The 21,329-nt window shown below is 41.2% G+C and overlaps 1 protein-coding gene across 1 annotated transcript; it reads right to left on the bottom strand.

Annotated features, from left to right (window-relative positions):
• Window positions 1-9: 9 nt before the first annotated feature.
• Window positions 10-7,460, bottom strand: hapln2 (hyaluronan and proteoglycan link protein 2). The gene is made up of 5 exons (XM_062991711.1): window positions 7,382-7,460; window positions 6,165-6,524; window positions 5,658-5,774; window positions 5,115-5,297; window positions 10-294 (listed from the first exon to the last, which is right to left on the bottom strand). The coding sequence occupies exons 1-5, from the start codon at window positions 7,458-7,460 to the stop codon at window positions 17-19; spliced, it is 1,017 nt and encodes a 338-aa protein (XP_062847781.1). The 3' UTR covers window positions 10-16.
• Between the last annotated feature and the right edge of the window lie 13,869 nt (window positions 7,461-21,329).

Genomic DNA, 21,329 nt, shown 5'->3' with positions numbered 1-21,329 from the left:
TCTGTATGTTGATACTTCACCTGTAACAGTATGCTCCATACTGTCTCATGTGCTTATTGGGAAATCCTAAACTGTGGACCCCTGGATGTGGGATTCCTCCACAGTGCTCCCGAGGGTTATGGATGGGAAAGCGGACACTACCGTCCTGTAGCCAGCCTCCATCACAGCGATCCAGTCCCAGAAACCTCCAGGAGGAGTAGAGTTGTCCTACACGGGCCAAACTTGCTTGTTTCTCCCTACAGGCATTAACAGCTTCTAAAAAACTCAGCGGGCCTGAGATGAAGAACACTGAACCTGCATGTGTAAAAGAAGAGGAAGACTGTTTATAAGTAGCTTCTTTATTTTGTGATGTTAAAAACTACAACTAAGGACCTTTGTACAACACTTGTTGATAGGTTTCCACATAATGCATGTCCATAAATGTTAACCTTTATCCATCTAGTAAAAATTTTACTCCCGCCCACAGAAATTTCAATAAATTACATTCAAACAGCTATAGGCAGGACACACTTTACATTATTGATCGGTATGAGCCAGCAGCAGTGGCCTATGAATAAATATGTAGGGGGTTCCCCCACGGGGCAGCTGAGCTGACCATCTTTCTATCTATCTATTTCCTCGGCTGCTCCCGTTAGGGGTCGCCGGCGGATCGTGATCCGCATTATTGATTTGGTACAGTTTTTACACCGGATGACCTTCCTGACATGACCCTCCCTTTTTATCCGGGCTTGGGACCGGCACTACAGTGCACTGGTTTATGCATCCTAGCGGCCAGGTACATATAGGGCAATTCAGTGTCTCCAATTAACCTGACTGCATGTTTTTGGACTGTGGGAGGGAACCGAAGCACCCGGAGAAAACCCACGCAGACACGGGGAGAACATGCAAACTACCGATCAATAATGTAAAGTGTGTCCTGCCTATTGCTGTGAGGCAACAGTGCTACCCACTTAGCCACAATGCCGCCCAGCTGAGCTGACCATAAGATAGGAAAAAATTAACAACATGCTCTCCCCACATAATGCTAAGAATCTAGTACATTGCTTCTGTAACTTCGATTGGGCTGTTGTGATGTCCAATCTAGAAGAAAATTATTCGTTGACTTCAAAATCATGCAGTGTTGTTTAATAACCTTAATGGTGTGGATTTTGTATCTTCTGATCTCCTGAAGCAGTATAGCCCATACTGAATAATTTAAACTGTTTAATTAATGTGCTATTTTGTTTTTAGGGCGCCAGTCCATTGCAGAATTAAATAACTTAAATAACAAATGGCCGCTCAGGTGGCGCAGCAGTAAAAACCCACGCTGGAACCAGAGCTGGATCTCGAATACATCATATCAAATCTCAGCTCTGCCTGCCGCCTAAGGCTGAGAGGCCACATGAACAACGATTGGCCTGTTGTTCAGATATGGGCGGGACTAAGTCAGATGGGGTCTCTCTCCCATGACTGGTGCAATTACGACCTCTGCTGGCTGATTGATGGAGCCTGCACAGAGATGAGAAAAGAGTGCTCTCAGGGTGAAACGGGTGTGTCTCTCCGTACACAGTGCTGAGCTGCACTGCACTCATCAAAGTGTAGGTGATAAGATGCATACGGCATGCTGCCCACGTGTCGTAGGGGGCGTGGGTTAGCTTTGTTCTCAATCAGAGTGGGGATCAGCATTGGTGGAGACGAAGCATGACGTAAACGGGCAATTGGACGCACTAAAAGGGAGAATAAGGGAGAAAATGCATAAAGAAAGTAAAAAAAAAAAACTTAACAAATTAATCATAATAACTAAAATATGTAAGACATAAATGTTTTAAAAATATACAGTAAAAACATTTGCTATGTAACTAATACACTACTTGTGTGTTTTCTGATAAAAAAAAAACTTGTGGTACTTGTTACTTGATTGCCCACAGCATATTACTCAGATGACATTTAAGGCTGCCAATATTACACAGACATGGCAGGAGCTCAAATGTCACCAAGGAAATAATTTCTCTCCAACAGACTCTCTCCAGTGCACTTCAACAACAGCATATTGTCTCTCTCATTTTGTGATTATTACAAAGCCTTTCAGCACTAGCCAACAGGTCCAACAGGTCATTACAACACCCACATTAGTGACTGAAATCACTGAGGGGGTCTTAATAATTATGAACTACAATAATTGCAGTGCATTTAATATACAAATAATACGTAAGTATTACATTGGTAAAAGTCACAAAAAGTTATGTATGTGGTTAATGTCATAAGCTAGTTATAAAATAATACTTAATAAAAATATTAAGTAAAATCTATTAGTTACAGTTGTTAACCTGGGTCATTTAAGTGTTTTGAAATGAATCCTGCATCAATCAGTGTTTGCCAGCTACACTGGCGGCAGCAAGTGTTGTTTACAATTATTATAGGATGATTTTAGACCGGGTGACACGGTGGCTTAGTGGGCAGCACTGTTGCCTCACAGCAAGAAGGTCCTGGGTTTGATTCCCAGACGGGGCGGTCCAGGTCCTTTCTGTGCGGAGTTTGCATATTCTCCCCATGTGGGTTTCATCCAGGAGCTCCGGTTTCCTCCCACAGTCCAAAGACATGCAGTCAGGTTAACTGGAGACACTGAATTGACCTATAGGTGAATGTGTGTGTGTGTGTGTGTGTGTGTGTGTGTGTATATATATGTTTGTCTGCCCTGCGATGGACTGGCGTCCCGTCCAGGGTGTTACTGTGTGCCTTGCGCCCATTGAAAGGCTGGGATAGGCTCCAGCACAACCCCCCAAGTGCGACCCTAATTGGATAAGCGGATAAGAAAATGAATGAATGAATGAATGAATGATTTTAGACCTTGTGGCAACTTTTTATAGCCAAAACACCAGATTTTGAGAGGTGAGAGGAAATCTGATTAATCAAAATGGGAACTTATGTGGATACAGAAAGAACATGCCAAACTCCTCACAGGCAGAGAGTGAAAGTGAGGTTTGAAATCAGGTCTCCAGGACCCCCTGCACCACCGTGCCATAATATAGCTCTGTAATTTTCTAAATCACTTGTAACCTCATAGCCTTGTAATTTGTTCCTATAACACAAAAATAAAAGTCCCTACCGACCGTCCTTGATTCACTGGATCACAGAAAAAAAAATTTTGTCTGCTACTTGGAGTGTTTCATGTGTCCTATACTAAATCGATTGTGCAGAGTTTAAATCTGTAGACAAATTTTGCCTATGACGTCGGGTTCTGAAGTTATACTCTGTATCATTGGTTATTCAAACAGACGCGAGAAACTGTTTTTGTATCTGTTATACAGCCACTGTGCATAACTAAATTGTGGTTCAAAACTGCTAGAGATTACAAAAACTGCTTCACATTAACAAACGTGTAACTGAAAAGTTCACGTGAGTCTTTATGCAATGCACAATTGCACATACAGTGTTCAAAAGTGCTTCAGGCACTTGCTTTTGCGCTTGTGAGTGTCTGTTGTTGACCGCTGCAAAAACCAGCAGTAGTCACCCATCATGTTGGGGTTGAAGTGACCTTGATATCTTTTTTCCATGGTGGCAATATCCTGGTGGAATCGTTCCCCGTGTTCATCACTCACATCACCCAAATTTGAAGGGAAAAAATCCATATGAGAATGTAAGAAATGAATTTTGAGTGACATTCGGCAGCCGAGTTGCTGATACGCTGCTAACATGTTGCTCACAAGTTCAGCATGGTTGTCAGCCCGATGGTTGCCAAGAAGGTTTTGCACAACTAGCACAAATGCATCCCAAGCAGCGAGTTCAAGCGTGTTCAGTTTAGATCTGAATGTGTCATTATTTCGCGGATTTCAGGACCAACAAAAATTCCTGCTTTTAGTTTGGCATCCGTTTTGGTTTTTCCAAACTTATCCTTCAGATACTGAAAAACATTTCCATTATGATCCATAGCCACGACAAAGTTTTTCATTAGGCCGAGCTTAATGTGAAGTGGTGGAAGGTACACTTTCAGTGGATCAACCAGTGATGCATGTTGCACATTGTATCGGCCTACAGTGTGATCAACTCTGGATGGCCACTGTTTCACTTTGTAATGATTGCTGTCATCACGACTGTTCCATAGGCACAGAAAGCACATGTGTTTTGTGTACCCCAACTGTAGACCCAACAGGAGTGCCACAACCTTCAGATCACCGCAAATGTTCCAGCTATGATTTGAATAGTTGATCAGCTTCAAAATGTGCTCCATTGAGTCGTATGTCTCTTTCATTCCCGCAGCATAAGCAATAGGAACAGAAGGCTTTTCATTGCCATTGTGCAGCAATACAGCTTTCAGGCTAGCTTTGCCAGATGCAAGTGAGGCTTACCATGTTCAGATTCTGGATCATAACATGCGTCAGGAGCAACATCATCCTCATGATCACCATCAGAACTGTCATTTTCAGAAGCACAAGATGCAGGTGGAATTGGCACTGTATTCCCAGCGTCATGTGGCACTGGCTTCAGAGCAGACTCACAATCAGGATAAACAATTTTTGACTTGTTCTTCTTTGAAAATCCAGCAACATTAGTCATGCAAAAATAGCAGTCCGAGTGATGATCTTTCGGTTCCCGCCAAATCATAGGCACAGCAAACGGCATTGCCTTTCTCTTGCCATTGAGCCACTGTGTGAGACCAGCGTAGCACACAGTGCAGCAGATGTGAGGTGCCCAGCTTTTGTCTTGATCTCCAAATTTACACCCGAAATATTACTTGTAAGCGATCATCACTCTCTTCGTCAGGTTTTTGCGCTGATCGCATAGGGTGTATTTACCACAAATGTAGCAAAAATTGTCTGGATGGTTAACACAGCTCCTCCTACTCATCTTTAGGCTTAAGCAGACATACTAGCAATATAAGAAAACAATATTGTCAACTAGCTATGGTGCAGCAATTACAATGTTGCCAAGCTGCAGAACATGGACAAATCTACCAAGCTGTCACCAAACTGCATTTGGCCTGTAACTTAAAATCTCGACGTCCTGCGCGGATTTTGACTTCAGATTCGGAATCAGCGCACTCGATTTCATGTAAATAGCATGTTTTATTCCAAGTAGCAAAATCTTTGTTTTCCTGTGTTATTCATGTAAAATGACCTGTGATTTGATTTACTGACCCTCTGTTGTAGAAGTAAAGCAGAAGGCATCATAAAGCTTTTGAATCCTGTCCTGAGGCCTGTAGCTGCGAATCCCAGGAAGACGTTGTTTCCCACAGGCTGGACGTGGGGACAGGATCGGATAATGAACCGTCCCATCGTTTAACCATCCTGCATTGCACCAGTCTAGACCTTCTGTCCATGCTGCACACAAGAGCACCAAGATCATGAATCACAGCAGACCACTTTATCACTGTCCAGTGTTTTCTAATCTGCTTTTTGACCATGTATCCTATAAAATGTCCTAACAGTTGATTTTATCAGGCTCTGTAGCCAGAAAAGCAACAATAAACAATGCTGAGTCGATTCCGTGTTTCACAGAGGGCATTGTGATCTTATGTTGAATAAACATATTAAACTTAGGAAACTTGGGGGATATTTTAGTTTATTTTAGTTGTAGTTTAGTTTATTTGGATGATGGAATATGTTCTAACCCTGCGCTCAAAGAAAAAGTATAAAAACGTTCAGAAATGATTGAAATCCCAACTAAACGTCAGTACTCACCTCTATAGAGCTGTGTGTATGTTGCCAGTGTCGCATCCTGCTCTCTGCAGGCCTCTTTGGCTTCGGTGTAACTTAATTTGTATCGACCACGGCTGCTTTGATAGGGAAACACAACCCCTAAAAAAAATTTTTTTTATAATATTATTTATATATTTTATAGTGTGCAATTATTGTACAGTGTTTCTCAAACAGTTAACATGCATCCTAAGGGGCACTAGGGGGTATTAAGGCGTATTTAAAAGTAATAACAGTCGATTATAGCTGGCTATATTTAGCTAAAGCTACCAGTTTTAAAATGACAACTGGCTCAATTAATATTTATCCTCGATTCATTATTGTAATGCACATTGTACATTATTTTATAATGAAAAATGTTAAGATTAGTCCTAAACATTTCATGCAATGAGTTGGATTATCTCAAATTAATGTTGGGTAAGGTAAGAGAAAAGCCAGCACTCAGATTTGCAGGATGACTTTTACAAAGTTACAAAGTGAACAACTCTGTACCTTCAATGCTCAGATTGATGGTGACACTCTCATCTTCAATTCCATTAATCAGTTCACACCGGTACTGGCCAAAATCCTGGAGCTCCAAATTGTTCAGGCGAAGAGAAATATCAAAGGAATGAGCCCGTCGAAGAGTTGCCCTATGTCCCAAGGAACCATAGAGCATATCCTCATGCCCATTAGTGATGAGAAGAATATTTTCCACTCCTTTATGATGAGGTTTAACTTTAGTCCATTTAACCCAGTAGTGAGAAGGTATGGTCTGAAGAATGCATGGCAGTGTTACATTTTCTCTTCTGTGTGCTGTTATCTCAGCGTACACTGGAGGTTCCAGAAGATACTGCAGCTCTTTGTTTTTGTCTGGAAAAGAAATTTTTAATTAGAAGCAAAAAGCATTGGTATGTTTAAATAAATAATAAGACTTAACATAAGTATTGTTACATTTAAGCAGTCACACTTGGACACTCCTTTTATCAGCTCCACTTACCATATAGAAGCACTTTGTAGTTCTACAACTACTGACTGTAGTCCATCTGTTTCCCTACATGCCTTTTTAACCTGCTTTCACCCTGTTTTTCAATGGTCAGGACCCCCACAAGAGGTGGTGGATCATTCTCAGCACTGTGTGTGTGTTGTGCTGGTATGAGTGGATTAGACACAGCAGCGCTGCTGGAGTTTTTAAACACCTCACTGTCACTGCTGGACTGAGAATAGTCCACCAACCTAAAAAATATCCAGCCAACAGCGCACCGTGGGCAGCGTCCTGTGACCACTGATGAAGGTCTAGAAGATGACCAACTCAAACAGCAGCAATAGATGAGCGATCGTCTCTGACTTTACATCTACAAGGTGGACCGACCAGGTAGGAGTGTCTATTAGAGTGGACAGTGAGTGGACACGGTATTTAAAAATCCACTCATACCAGCACAACACACACTAACACACCACCACCATGTCATTGTCACTGCAGTGCTGAGAATGATCCACCACCTAAATAATACCTGCTCTGTGGAGGTCCTGACCATTGAAGAACAGGGTGAAAGCAGGCTAAAAAAGTATGTAGAGAAATAGATGGACTACAGTCAGTAATTGTAGAACAACAAAGTGCTTCTATATGGTAAGTGGAGCTGATAAAAAGGACAGTGAGTGTAGAAACAAGGAGGTGGTTTAAATGTTATGGCTGATCAGTGTATGATTTAAGTGAGCTTTATTATTACCTTTATTCTGGTAGAGATAAACTGCATCAGTCCACCAGATTAAACTGGTAATCATCACTATAAATGCTGCACCGTTCATTTTTTTTTCTTGCCTGAAAAAATAATGTCAAAAAAAGATCACACCTCAAACACCTAAAATCATTTAGTTTCTAAAATTGTCTGAAAATCAGCAAGTAGTCGAGTAATGTAGCAAGTAGTGCTAAACTGGAAGGATGTTGACAAAAAAGCAAACCATTATAAAAATAATACACAGCAACTCATAAAAACTTTGTGTCAAACCTGTTTTACTCTCTCGCTTCAGTTATTATTCCTCCAAAGTGCTTAATCAAGGAAATTCAGCAATGAAGACGCTATTCTAGAACACTTGAGTCTTCCATCAGTCCAGTTCAGCTTCAAACGTTCACTGTTTTCTCCCCAACATACCTGTTATTTAGGATGATGTGCTTTCTGTCCCTGTGACTGTCTCTGTCTCTTTCATTCTCAGTGGGCTGGTAGTCGAAAATATTTGTCCCACTCCACTGTTCCAGAGGTTCATGACATTTAGACAGACACTCATTGTTTCACTCATCACTTCTCAGCTTGTAATTAAGATTCAAGATTCAAGATTCAAGATTTACTTTATTGTCATTTTACTGTACACCGAAGTGTACAGAAAAAACGAGATTACGTGCATTGGTTCACGTTAAAAACACCACAGGTTTAAAAAATAAGAAATATATATAGAATAGTAATAGAATAGTAAAGTTAATTAATACTACTAATAATAATACTGACATTACGAAAATTGCACATTGTAGTTAAAGTATTGCACATGCAGAAAAATTCACAGTGGTTATACATAATGATAATTATTGCACATTTTGTTATTGCACATTTTGTTACTGCTTGTTAAGATTTAAGGATATTGCACATGTTATACCCATAGATGAAAATATTAAGGAAATTAATTAATTAAGGAAGGAGCCAGGACTGCAGGTTTGACTGCACCTATTTAATGTACATGGAACAGTGGTCTCCTGCCTAGCCTGGAATGAAAACACAAACTGTCACTACATGCCAAGATTAAATTAGTCTGGAACACATACTACACTGTTTTGTTATAAACAATTTAAGTTCTACATTTGAAATTAAGTTCTTTTTTTTAAGTTTGTTGTCTGTCGTCGTTCATTGTCTATTTTACCACCGCTTTATCATTGGGCGAAAGGCAGGAAACACCTCGGACAGGTCACCAGTCCTTTACAAGGCAAACACACACACACAGGAGACCCTTTAGTATCTCCAATTAAGCTGACTGCATGTCTTTGTACTGTGGGAGGAAACCGGAGCTCCTGGAGGAAACCCACACAGATATGGGAAGAACATGCAAACTCCACACAGAAAGTACCTGGAATTCTCCACCTGGGAATCGAACCCAGGACCTTCTTGCTGTGAGGCCACAATGCTACCAACCGAGCCACCATGCCCCTAGGGTAAAATATGCCTACAGTAATAGGTGGTGTCATGTCATTTAGTATCATTATTATGGTGTGCTGATATTTATGGGTGCTGATATTTAAAGTTTGACAGCATTGATTAAAAGAACATGGAAGTTGGTTAACATTGTCCAAGATCAAGTGAGCTACATTGACATGGTCTTATAGGCTGCCATGCAAAGAAAGATAGTGCAGGTAGCAGTCAGTTAAGAGGAACTGTCATGTCACATCTCCATGCCCCCTCAGCACACCATAAATGGCAAGTCAGACAGCATGATTCTGTAACCACGCCCCATCACAGATCTTCCTGGCAGGTGAGCCCTTTACAGAGCCAACATTTCTAGAAATCAACAACATATAGAATTTGACCAGGGGTGTACAAACTTTTGCACCAGACTGTAATATTTATTTTTACAGTTTAATATGCAAAACCAATCCAAAGAATACAATGTTAAACAAACTTCTGCAAAATATATTATACTTATGATATAGTAATATTTATTTATACACATTTATATGTACAATCGGCATGTGAGTTTATATAATTGTTATACTGTACATACATATTGCTCTTCTTTTTATTAAAATGTGTACATACAGTAGGTATCATTGTTATTGGGACAGCCATTTGGTTCAGCAGTGTGGGCCTTCTTTCTCTCTCTCAGACACTCCGGGCACAAAAATCACTTTGACACCATCAGGCTACCACCTCCAGTGGAAGAGACACAATGCAGAGGAGATACAATGTAGGAAAAAGTGAAAAATAAATAAATTAAATTCCACGTCTTCCTCCTGCCCTTGTTTATTGTGCTGATTCATCAATGGCAGTCTTTCACAGGCTTCAGTTATTACCATGTCCAAGTGCACTTTTACTGTGCTCGTGCTAATCCTGCCTCTCTCTGGATTTCTGCTACTTATAGTAAAACATGATTATTAAAGTGTTGCCCCCTTGAACGTCTTTCCCCTTTGTGCCCATTCAGTCAAAAGAGCATTTGTTAGATTAGGCACTGATGTTGGATGTGAATTCCTGGCATGCAACTGATGTTCCGATTCATACCAAAGATGTTCAGTGGGTTCTGTGCAGGCCACTGGAGTTCCAAATATGTCAATCAATGTCTTTCTGGATCTTGCTTTGCACAGGGACACATTAATATAGTAATATAAAACGGCCTTCCCAAAAAGTAGCCACAAAGTCTAAAATATGTATTTGATAGCATTGATTTGACACACTTGCTAGTAATGTGTGTGGTTGACAGGCCTAAATGTAATAATGAGGAGGGGAGTTTTTTGTCCTTTATTCAAGTACTTATTCAGTATTTATTATTAGTAGTAGTAGTATTATTGTTGTTGTTGTTGTTGTTGTTAATACATATAATAACAGTAATAGATTAGTAATAATGAACATAATCATCATCATAATTGATTATTTGATTAATTACTCCTTTAGCTGCTGTTCCTGTATTCGTGGTCACCACAGCAGATCATTCTGGTCTTTATACCTGATCTCGCCTCACAGCGAGAAGGTCCTGGGTTCGATCCCCAGGTGGGGCGGTCCGAGTCCTTTCTGTGTGGAATTAGCATGTTCTCCCTGTTTCTGCGTAGGTTTCCTCCGGGAGCTCCGGTTTCCTTCCACAGTCCAAAGGCGTACAAGTCAAGTGAATTGGAGATACAAAATTGTCCATGACTGTGTTTGATATTAAAAACTTGTGAATAAATGAATTTTGCTTCTGTTTCTGTCATGAATGTAACCAAAGTGTGTAAAACATGACATTAAAATCCTAATTAATACATAAATATACCTGATCTGACAGTTTTTTATGCTGGATGCCCTTTCTGACCCGGCCCTTCTTTTTATCTGGGCTTGGGACCGACACTGAGAGTGCACTGACAAGTGCATTTCCTGAAGGCTTGGCTGTTTGGTTATTTCCCCCTCAGGTGTCTGTGTAGACACCTGACCGGCCAACAGCACCGCTAAGATATGGATTCTACCTGATTTACGTTTCTGTCCAATTTTAAATATGTAATTAATATTTCTCATTCTAACAGTCCAGTTTTGTATGATCTGAAACATTTTCTGCCTGAATTAACTGCCTAGGGCCTGAACCTGTCAGCCAAGTGAATTGTTTTATTAAAAACGCCATTTACGCAGAGTGACTTCTGGGGGTTCTCTTGAAAAAAAAATCCACTCCTGTATCAACAGCAAACTCTGTTTGCCGTGAGCTGTTTAGTATAACAGGGTTGAACTTGTTTGTGAAACCTGTCTTGCTAAACTAAGATTCTGGGAAAAAGCAATTTGTATTTTTCTTTGAAGGTCGCAAATGTGGGTGCTGATGTTAGCTGATACACAGTGAAGGAAGAAAATAAGTGATTTATGCTATTTAATATGCTTCAATTAAATATATCCACACAATTTGTACTTATAAATACACTATGAATAAGGAAAACATGTTCACATAATCAATTAAATGTTTAATAGACAAAAATGATGTTTTTTGCAAAGCTGTAATTGGCAGTTAAAGCTTTAAGATGTCTATGACAAGAACTAATAAGCCCTGTGCAGCATTGTGGTTTTATTTTGAGCAATTTCTTTGCCACTATGTCTTTAATTCTTCCTGTTTTCATGGGTCCCTTCAATGGACTCACTCACTCACTCACTGTCTTATCCGCTTATCCAATTAGGATCGGGGGGTCTGGCGCCTATCCCAGCTTTTCAATGGGCACAAGGCACATAGTAACATAGTGCCAGTCCATTGCAGGGCAGACATACACACACACACACCTTCACCTATAGGGCAATTCAGTGTCTCCAATTAACTTGACTGTGGGAGGAAACCGGAGCTCCCAGAGAAAACCCACACAGACACGGGGAGAATATGCAAACTCCACACAGAAAATACCCGAACCGCTCCACCTGGGGATCGAACCCAGGACCTTCTAGCTGTGAAGCGACAGTGCTACCCACTGAGCCACCGTGCCACCCATCCTTCAATAAACTCAAAATGATTAATTCCCTTTTAATGGAATTAAAGTCAGGGCATCAGCTGGATCATAAAACTCCCTTCTTTTTTATTAAGAGGTTATTTTGGCTATATAGATTCCTGTGAAAAAGTTGCCAGTTTCATCTATTTTTGCACATTGGTCATATGTTGTTATGGGGGCAATATCTTCTTCACACAGGTGATAAAGGTTTTGAACACATTTTTATCTTCAATAAATGGAATGAATTAAAAGCTTAATTTAGTTATTTGCGCTGTCTTTATCTTATATTAAAATTAGTTGAAAGAGACAAGACATTTAAATATGACAAATTAACAACAATAGGAAAAATAGGGTGTTAAACCATTTGGATCCAGAACAGCTTTTAAAATCCTCTTTTAATGCTCCCACACAAGTTCTAAATGGTTTAAAGTAAGTTGTTTATGGCCACACATACAACAGTCTTCCTGAATTAAAAGCATTCTTTAGCCTCCTTCAAAGATTAATTTTGTCACATGTAGGAAGTATAAAATTAAAAGTTAACTGGTGATATTTGAAGCACTCCTGTATTGTACTCCAGATGACCCTGGAGAAAAATGCAAAGTTATCATTTTAAATCTTGGTACAAGCAGGAGCTTGTTGCTGATCTGGGCTAGTTTCACTGCCAAATATTGATTTATTGCTCGTTTTAGCTGGACAGAGCTGATTTAGTGTTCACAACACAAAAATGTTTGTTGTTGGCCAGCTAAAACCAATATAAACTTGTTCCAAACTCTCTAAGTGGAACTTTTTTTTTGCTTTATTAGGAGGTTAAGACATTAGGATGTAGTAGTTGATGTAAAGTAGTGGATGTATTGGTGTGATCAGAGGTGATACTAATGTAGAGTATTTAGTGTCTGAAACAGAAAAAATACTAAAAACACACACATATATACACCGACCAGGCATAACATTATGACCACTGACAGGTGAAGTGAATATCATCACGGCACCTGTTACTGGGTGGGATATATTAGGCAGCAAGTGAACATTTTATCCTCAAAGTTGATGTTAGAAGCAGGAAAAATGGGCGAGCGTGAGGATCTGAGCGAGTTTGACGAGGGCCGAATTGTGATGGCTAGATGACTGGATCAGAGCATCTCCAAAACTGCAGCTCTTGTGGGGTGTGTCCCGGTCTGCAGTGGTCGGTATCTATCAAAAGTGGTCCAAGGAAGGAACAGTGGTAAACCTGTTTATTGATGCACATGGGGAGCGAAGGCTGGCCCGTGTGGTCTGATCCAACAGACGAGCTACTGTAGCTCAAATTGCTGAAGAGGTTCATGCTGGTTCTGATAGAAAGGTTTCAGACTCCATGCCTCAGCAGGTCAGGGCTGTTTTGGCAGCAAAAGGGGGACCAACACAATATTAGGAAGGTGGTCATAATGTTATGGCTGATCGGTGTATATATTCAAGTGTAACTACTGTACTTTTAGTTACAGTTGCCTTAACTGCTGCTACTGATCGTTTAAGATTAATGAGCTTTGGCACTTGAAAGCAGTAGAATCAGATCTTATCTAAGACTGCCGTCGACTCTTTCTACAAACTCCAAACGATCTGTTTTACTCTTGTGAAATATTTCTAGAAAGTTGACAGCTGCCCTAAAGGCTAACTTCCATGCATAACTAACAAGATGATTCCTGCTGCTCCCTTTTATCTACTTACATCATCAAGCTGAGTAACAATAATAGCAAATAAGTATTTAAATAATTAAAAAACGTAAAGCAGTTATTAAAATCATTAATAAAGGTGGTTTTGTTTAATTTTGGATTAATAATAATTATGTCCTATCAGAGATGGGGACACGAGTCGCACACTTCAGACTCGACTCGTGACTCGCAAAAAATTACTTGCAGACAACGAAAGTCAGCAGCATGTGTTAACATAAGTTACGTGTGACAATTATATATATATATATAGATAGACAGATATGATCCGACATCATTCTGATCGTGTCATTTTCTGCTCTCTGATAACGCTCCAGCCGCTTTAACCCGCAACGCACGCGATGGGTAAATGTTCCAGCCAGCTTCCGGTGTAGTGATGATGAGTCGCTCCCTACTCCCTCTATTGGATTAGATTCTCTTTTAAAGTGGTGGAATACCCTACGTAGTGCGCTTCACTGGAACAGCTGGTGTGAATGAACCGCTCCCACAGAATTGGCGCTAACGGTTGGAAGAACCGCTTTCTGAACCGATCAGACCTTCTGATTTTAATTTTTAGTAAGAAATGCTGTTATTTTGCAGCGTCACACAGATGACGTGTCAGTGAAACACTTGAGTTCGTGTTTTACTTCACAACCGGGAAAAGTTTGGAGGTTTTTAATTATAAGCTCATTTACAAACTAACGGATTATATTCCTAATGGGACACATGCTTATAAATTCAATAGCATGTGGAAGAACATAAACTAAGGTAAGCAGTGGTTATGGATTTTTTTTTGCTGTGTTTTGGATTTTGGCCGCTGTTGTATGTTTTGTGGATATTATACTGACTCGTGACTTGACTCGGACTCTAGCCTAAAGACTCGTGAATTGATACTATTAACACACAGCATTTAAAGACCCCACCCACATAGGCCCACTGCCAATTATGCCCGCTAGATGGCGCCCAGCCGACCGGTTTAATAATCTCTGCGCTGGTGTGCTAGCGGAATATCCCGTTGTGCCACCTGGGCGCCCACACAATACTATATAAATACTATTTTCTTTACTCTGTTGTTTCTGTGTCAAAGTCATAGTGGCCACATAAATAGCATTTTTGCATCCCCAACATTCATTGGCACTCCTCTCTGGGTGGCTATTTATTAAATCAGCAAATAATATCTAGCTTGCTAGTACTTTTGCTCTGAGCATCTGGCAGTAACTATTACTATGCACCAGGTAAAGTATTCATTTATCACATTACTTTACCTCTGACATTTACCATCTTTTATCCTCTTCTTCAGACTTTTTGACATTTTGGCTGGCGGCTGCTATGTTATTAGCTAATCTTTTGTTTACCATTATTCACCTTCTGTCACACTCATTGGCGGCACACCTCCTTTGATGTGCCAGGGGGGTGCTGGTGCCAAGCATACCACCTATGCCACCACTGTCTGTGTTTAAGCATAATGTCTTTCATCACTACTTGGGTGCCAAAAAGACAATTTATAATTTGTACATGATTAATTAATTCCACAGTGTTCATAAATTGTTTAATTTGTAATCAATCATTGTTCTTACAACTGCATGCCTACTCACTTCCTACTGAGTATTTAAAGTTTGTCTTGCTGTTTGGTGGCAGAATGTTGCATAACTCAAATCGTTCCGTTCATGTGACACAGTGAATGAGTCCCATCATTATCAGAAAATGATCAGAATCTCATCGTGTCCTTCACTGACCTCAGATTTGCAACTATCGTTCCAAATGCTACGCTGCGCCGCTGACTGCACAATACTAACTTGACTAGTTGTCAGCAGATAAAGCTATCAGTAGCGAAAAGCACTCAGGTGTGGCTGTGTTGACGTTACAGAGTTCAGGACGGAGACGCTTTCGAACGTATCTCTGCACATATAACACATGACAGGTCTTTACTAGTCACTGGAGACAGGTCTTTTAAAGGAGACGATGATATCGCGCTCCGCGGAACCGCTCACGTGTGATGTTTTAAATTCTAAAAGTGTTGGCGGTCCTTCTTCATAAAATTACCAGCATAAAAGAGACATATGCTTTCCACGGAAGTTTCCTAACAAAAATAACGTCTGGATCAATGAATACCACAGTGTTTGTTGTCATTTATCTGATATAGTGCACTTACAGATGAACATTTCCATACACGTAATGTTGTAATGGACTGTATGCACAGAATGTGAAGGTCTTGGGATGTCACTGATTACTGCAACTGTTCAAGAGGATTTATTGTACATTTCAGCTTTATACAAGTACATATTGGAATTAAACAATGTTCCTCCAGGACCAGGGTGCAGCAGAAACACAAGTGCAGACATTTATTCATTCATTCACTGTCTGTTTTACCAATGCTTTACTCAATTCAGATTTGTGGTAGGTCCAATTTATTTACATTTACATTTTCAGCATTTAGCAGACACCTTTATCCAAAGCGACTTACAGTACAGTAACAGTATACTGTCTGAGCAATTGAGGGTTAGGGGCCTTGCTTAAGGGCCCAACAGCAGCAACCTGGCAGTCGTGAGGCTTGAACCAGCGACCTTTTGATTACTAGTCCAGTACCCTAACCACTAGGCTACGGCTTGCCTAGTCACTAGACGAAAGGTTGGAAACACCCCTGACTGGTCTCCAGTCCATTACAGGGCCAAGTGGAGTGGTCAAGTGGAGTTTGGCTATTCTACTTGGCAAAAACAATACAATCCAATATACACAAAGTAGATAAAGAACAGCATTATACACTGTCCAGTCACATTATTGTGACCGCTTCATACTTTCATGGCGGCACGCTGGCTAAGTGGGTAGCCCTGTTGCCTTACAGCAAGATGTGACTTGGGTTCGATCCCCAGGTGGGGCAGTCCAGGTCCTTTCTGTGTGGCGTTTGCATGGGAGCTCCGGTTTCCTCCCACAGTCCAAAAACATGCAAGTTAGGTGAACTGGAGACACTAAATTGTGACACTGTGTTTAATAAAACCTTGTGAACTGATGAATCTTGTGTAATGAGTAACTACTGTTCCTGTCATGGATGTGACCAAAGATGATGTAAAACATGATATTAAAATCCTAATAAACAAACAAACATCATACTTTCGACGACCGCAGAGCATAGCTCATGAAGGAAGTCACGTTTAGTGAGCTGGATTGGTGGGTATATAAGGTGTGGAAGGCACTCTCAATTCATTTGGGTATGAATCCATCCTTGCAGATCACGTACACCCATACATGCTGATTGTCTGCCCTGGACCAAATAGGATGTTCCAGCAACATGGCTGGATTACTGACCGGGCCAGTGGGGCCAGCGCCCAGGGACCCTTGAGGTCAGGGGGCCCCGGGGGGCCCTGGCCCAAAACATTTTGCGATGCCTATCAACATTTATGATACAATATATTTTTATTTCCGAGGGCCCTCCATTTTAAGGTTCCTCTGACTATTAGGGCCTTTGACCCCAGGGCCTCTTGGGGGCCCTAGCCATGCTTTTGGGGCCCCTAGCCATGCTTTTGGGGGCCCTAGCCATGCTTTTGGGCCCTAGCCATGCTTTTGGGCCCCTTATGAAAATGGATGAGGCGTTGTGGCACTGCTCTGACTTCGACTTCTGGCTATTAGGGGTCCTAGGAAAGAGGGGGGCATATTTTTAGAGGGCCCTGGTTATGAGAGCCCCTACCAGGGGGCCCTAGAGAAGAGCAGGGCATACCATTAGAGGGCCCTTGATCACGAGGGCCCCTGCTATGGGGCCCTTGACTTCCATAGAAGTCGTTTACCATGGCTCCTTGACTTTCTAGGGACCTACAAATTGCCAGGCAAGCTACCATATTTCATAACAGACGTTTTGTTGCAAATATGCAATTCAGGCCCTTACTTAATGTTTCTGAATTTGTATTGTTTCAAAATTATTATGTTCAATTTCTCTTAAGCGCAGAGACACAAATTAATTTAGCAATTTTGCAATTATTTAAATTTAAGACAAGCAATTTCAAGCAGTTGACTATCCTTAATCCGTCCTTGTCCAGCTAGACACACAGCTAGAAATGTCCCACATTGGTTGAAAGACCACAACTAAGACTTCCAAGTACCACCCTGGCCCCTAATTCTCTAGACTAGAACCCAATTGATCTATGGGACCACCCCGATGGTGGTGTTGGCCCTATGGATCCTTCCCCAGGCACCCTCCAGCAGCTGTGGGATCCAGAAACCTGTGACAACCTACCAGGACCTTATTAAGTCACTCCCAGCCTGTCTAGGAAAGAACTACAATAAATACAAGGTGCATTTATGGACCTAAAAAGTAAGGGGATGGGAGCGAAAGACAAGTGTGTGTTCTGGACTCTGGTGCCGAGCTGTCCACCCCGGATATAGACAAAGGTGCAGAGCTTGGGGGTTCGTGAAAGCCTTCATGACCTTGTTACCTGCTCGCTCTCCCTTTTAGTTATGCTGTAATAATTAGGGGTGCCGGAGTCGAAAACTACTCTCTGTAAAACTGATATTTTACTTAATTCGCATTTTACATATTTAACGACATTTTCTGTTGTTTTACCCCAAGGTGGTTCTGATGGAAACCTGTTTACCCACCCGAGGTTAAGGAATGAAGTCGAGACTGCCGTGCCAACAATGCTGCTCCTGCCAGATGTGACGGGTGATGACTTGACAAGTGTGGTGTTCAACTAGTACACAGTACTGAGTAAATGTAACATGAGGAAAATAATTAACACCATACCTACATAAGCAACAGTGTATGGTGTGATCTTTGCAGGATGTTCACTCCAAGGAACAGCAGTAACTACACTAAACATCCTCCGCTTTATGTAATCCATCTTCCTGTGTGTGTGTGTGTGTGTGTGTGTGTGTTAATACTGCAGGCAGAATGTAATGTGTTTTAAAATCTAAATCATTTTAAAGGGATCACAAACGTTCCAAAAACATTTTCTTGCCACTGTATATCTTTAATCCAGTGTCTATACTATGTGTCAATAAAATACATTTCTACCTGTTTTCCAAGAAGCTTTGTGCTTTGTGTACATTAACACCACACAGTGAGGGATTGGCACATGTATAAGTTTTGTCTGTCAGCTATTTAAAAAAACTCTACAAAACGACCCCTGAAAGTCCTGTCTCAAGGGATCATTCCACCCCCATCAACACCGGAGCATAGCTCTTCTTCTGAGCTTCTGCTTTCATGTTTGTTTTGGATTCCTTTTCCATTATAGAAAACTCTCTCATGGAGGGGTGACTGACAAAATACAACCAGCACTTGTGGGGAGGACGTAGACTGTGTATAGGGGTTGTATCACATATCCGCTGAAGATATCTGCACAACCTGCAGACGTACTGATCAGCCATAACATTAAAACCACCTCCTTGTTTCTACACTCACTGTCCATTTTATCAGCTCCTCTTACCATATAGAAGCACTTTGTAGTTCTACAATTACTGACTGTAGTCCATTTGTTATTCTACATACTTTTTAACCTCCTTTCATGCTGTTCTTCAATGGTCAGGACCCCCACAGGACCACCACAGAGCAGGTATTATTTAGGTGGTGGATCATTCTCAGCACTGCAGTGACACTGACATGGTGGTGGTGTGTTAGTGTGTGTTGTGCTGGTATGAGTGGATCAGACACAGCAGCGCTGCTGGAGTTTTTAAATACCGTGTCCACTCACTGTCCACTCTATTAGACACTTCTACCTAGTTGGTCCATCTTGTAGATGTAAAGTCAGTTGGTCATCTTCTAGACCTTCATCAGTGGTCACAGGATGCTGCCTATAGGGTGCTGCTGGCTGGATGTTTTTTTTAGGTTGGTGGACTATTCTCAGTCCAGCAGTGGCAGTGAGGTGTTTAAAACTCCAGCAGCACTGCTGTGTCTGATCCGCTCATACCAGCACAACACACACTAACACACCACCACCATGTCAGTGTCACTGCAGTGCTGAGAATGATATACCACCTAAATAATAACTGCTCTGTGGTGGTCCTGTGGGGGTCCTGACCAATAAAGAACAGCATGAAAGGGGGCTAACAAAGCATGCAGAGAAACAGGTGGACTACAGTCAGCTATACAGTCAACTACAAAGTGCTTCTATATGGTGAAGCTGATAAAATGGACAATGTGGTTTTAATGTTATGGCTGATCAGTGTATATATGTAATTGTACAGTTTTAATTGTACAGGTTAGTCTGTACTATTAAATTCACTGTTGCACCGCAGATTAAGATCTAGCCTCGTCCTCTCACGCACCACACACCTCCGACACACCTCCACAAAGATTACAATCTCACGTGCAAGAATGTTACCTCACTTATTTAATCCTCTTGTCTGCAAGCATGTGTACTGTTAAGGCGCATTCACATAAGAAGGCATAACAATAAAAGCACCTCCTTGTTTCTACACTCACTGTCCCCACAGAACCACAACAAAGCAGGTATTATTTGGGTGGTGGATCATTCTCAGCACTGCAGTGACACTGACATGGTGGTGGTGTGTTAGTGTGTGTTGTGCTGGTAGTTTTTAAACACTTCACTGTCACTGCTGGACTGAGAATAGTCCACCAACCAAAAAAATATCCAGCCAACAGCGCTCTGTAGGCAGCGTCCTGTGACCACTGATGAAGGTCTAGAAGATGACCGACTCAAACAACAGCAATGGATGATCGATCGTCTCTGACTTTACATCTACAAGGTGGACCAACTAGGTAGGAGTGTCTAATAGAGTGGACAGTGAGTGGACACGGTATTTAAAAACTCCATCAGCGCTGCTGTGTCTGATCCACTCATACCAGCACAACACACACTAACACACCACCACCATGTCAGTGTCACTGCAGTGCTGAGAATGATCCACCACCTAAATAATACCTGCTCTGTGGGGGTCCTGACCAGGGTGAAAGCAGGCTTAAAAGGTATGTAGAGAAACAGATGGACTACAGTCAGTAATTGTAGAACTACAAAGTGCTTCTATATGGTAAGTGGAGCTGATAAAAAGGACAGTGAGTGTAGAAACAAGCAGGTGGTTGTAATGTTATGGCTGATCGGTGTACCTTCATTAACCTAAAACTAACATCAAAGAAGAGGTAAGTCCATTCATATGGTGATTCAATCACAGCTTCATCTGATTGCAGTGGGTTCAGAGTATAGACAGAACAACAGGTCGCAGGGCAGATCACAATCGATTAATTTTTATCTTACCTGCTCACTCATACATAAAAGACAAACCTCCTACGGACAGGGTTCATGGTGAGAGTAAACCAGAGGACTCAGAGAGGGGAGGAGAATTTAAACTATTCACAGGCAGTGACCAGTGACTGTCCTTTCCACTGAAGGCTCTTTATACTGTAATGTGCTGGATGAAGCATTTTAACGCCTGCAGCCCTTCTCAGCCAGTGTGGGTGTACTGCAAGAGAAATTGGACGTACCCAAACTTGGGTAAATAAAACACAAAAACCAAACCAAATAAGAATAATAAAAGTTAAAAAATGTAAGCAGACTTGATCTTGATATTGTACTGTTTTGTCTTGGTTGTGTTTTAATCTTGAACACATAAGACATAGCCAAACAGGAAGAAGTGCAAAGAAGTAAAGACTACACCCCTGACTGAAGATCGTATCATCTGTGCAAATAAAATACACTGAAAATGTTTCAGCAGAATGTAGTAGTGCTCATTCATGTATGTAATGTAAATGCACATTCTCTGATATAAAATGTGCATTATTGTTTCCATGCAAGCTAAATGATGGTATTATTAGGGTGCAGTACTCCAGGTCAGTGTGTCAACACTAATGTTTAAAGTTATAGTATAGAAACCATT

Source organism: Trichomycterus rosablanca, chromosome 3 (genome assembly GCF_030014385.1).
Source record: "Trichomycterus rosablanca isolate fTriRos1 chromosome 3, fTriRos1.hap1, whole genome shotgun sequence".
Classification (NCBI taxonomy): domain Eukaryota; kingdom Metazoa; phylum Chordata; class Actinopteri; order Siluriformes; family Trichomycteridae; genus Trichomycterus; species Trichomycterus rosablanca.
Note: the sequence above shows the minus strand (reverse complement) of the source record. Positions and strands in the feature narration are given on the sequence as shown.

Excerpts from the sequence above, each read along its gene's own strand:
- hapln2 (XM_062991711.1), bottom strand. The coding sequence starts at position 7,460 with ATGAACGGTGCAGCATTTATAGTGATGATTACCAGTTTAATCTGGTGG. Across the intron at positions 6,525-7,381 it reads TTATCTCTACCAGAATAAAG|ACAAAAACAAAGAGCTGCAG; the intron begins GTAATAATAAAG and ends TTTCTTTTCCAG. Across the intron at positions 5,775-6,164 it reads CATCAATCTGAGCATTGAAG|GGGTTGTGTTTCCCTATCAA; the intron begins GTACAGAGTTGT and ends AATTTTTTTTAG.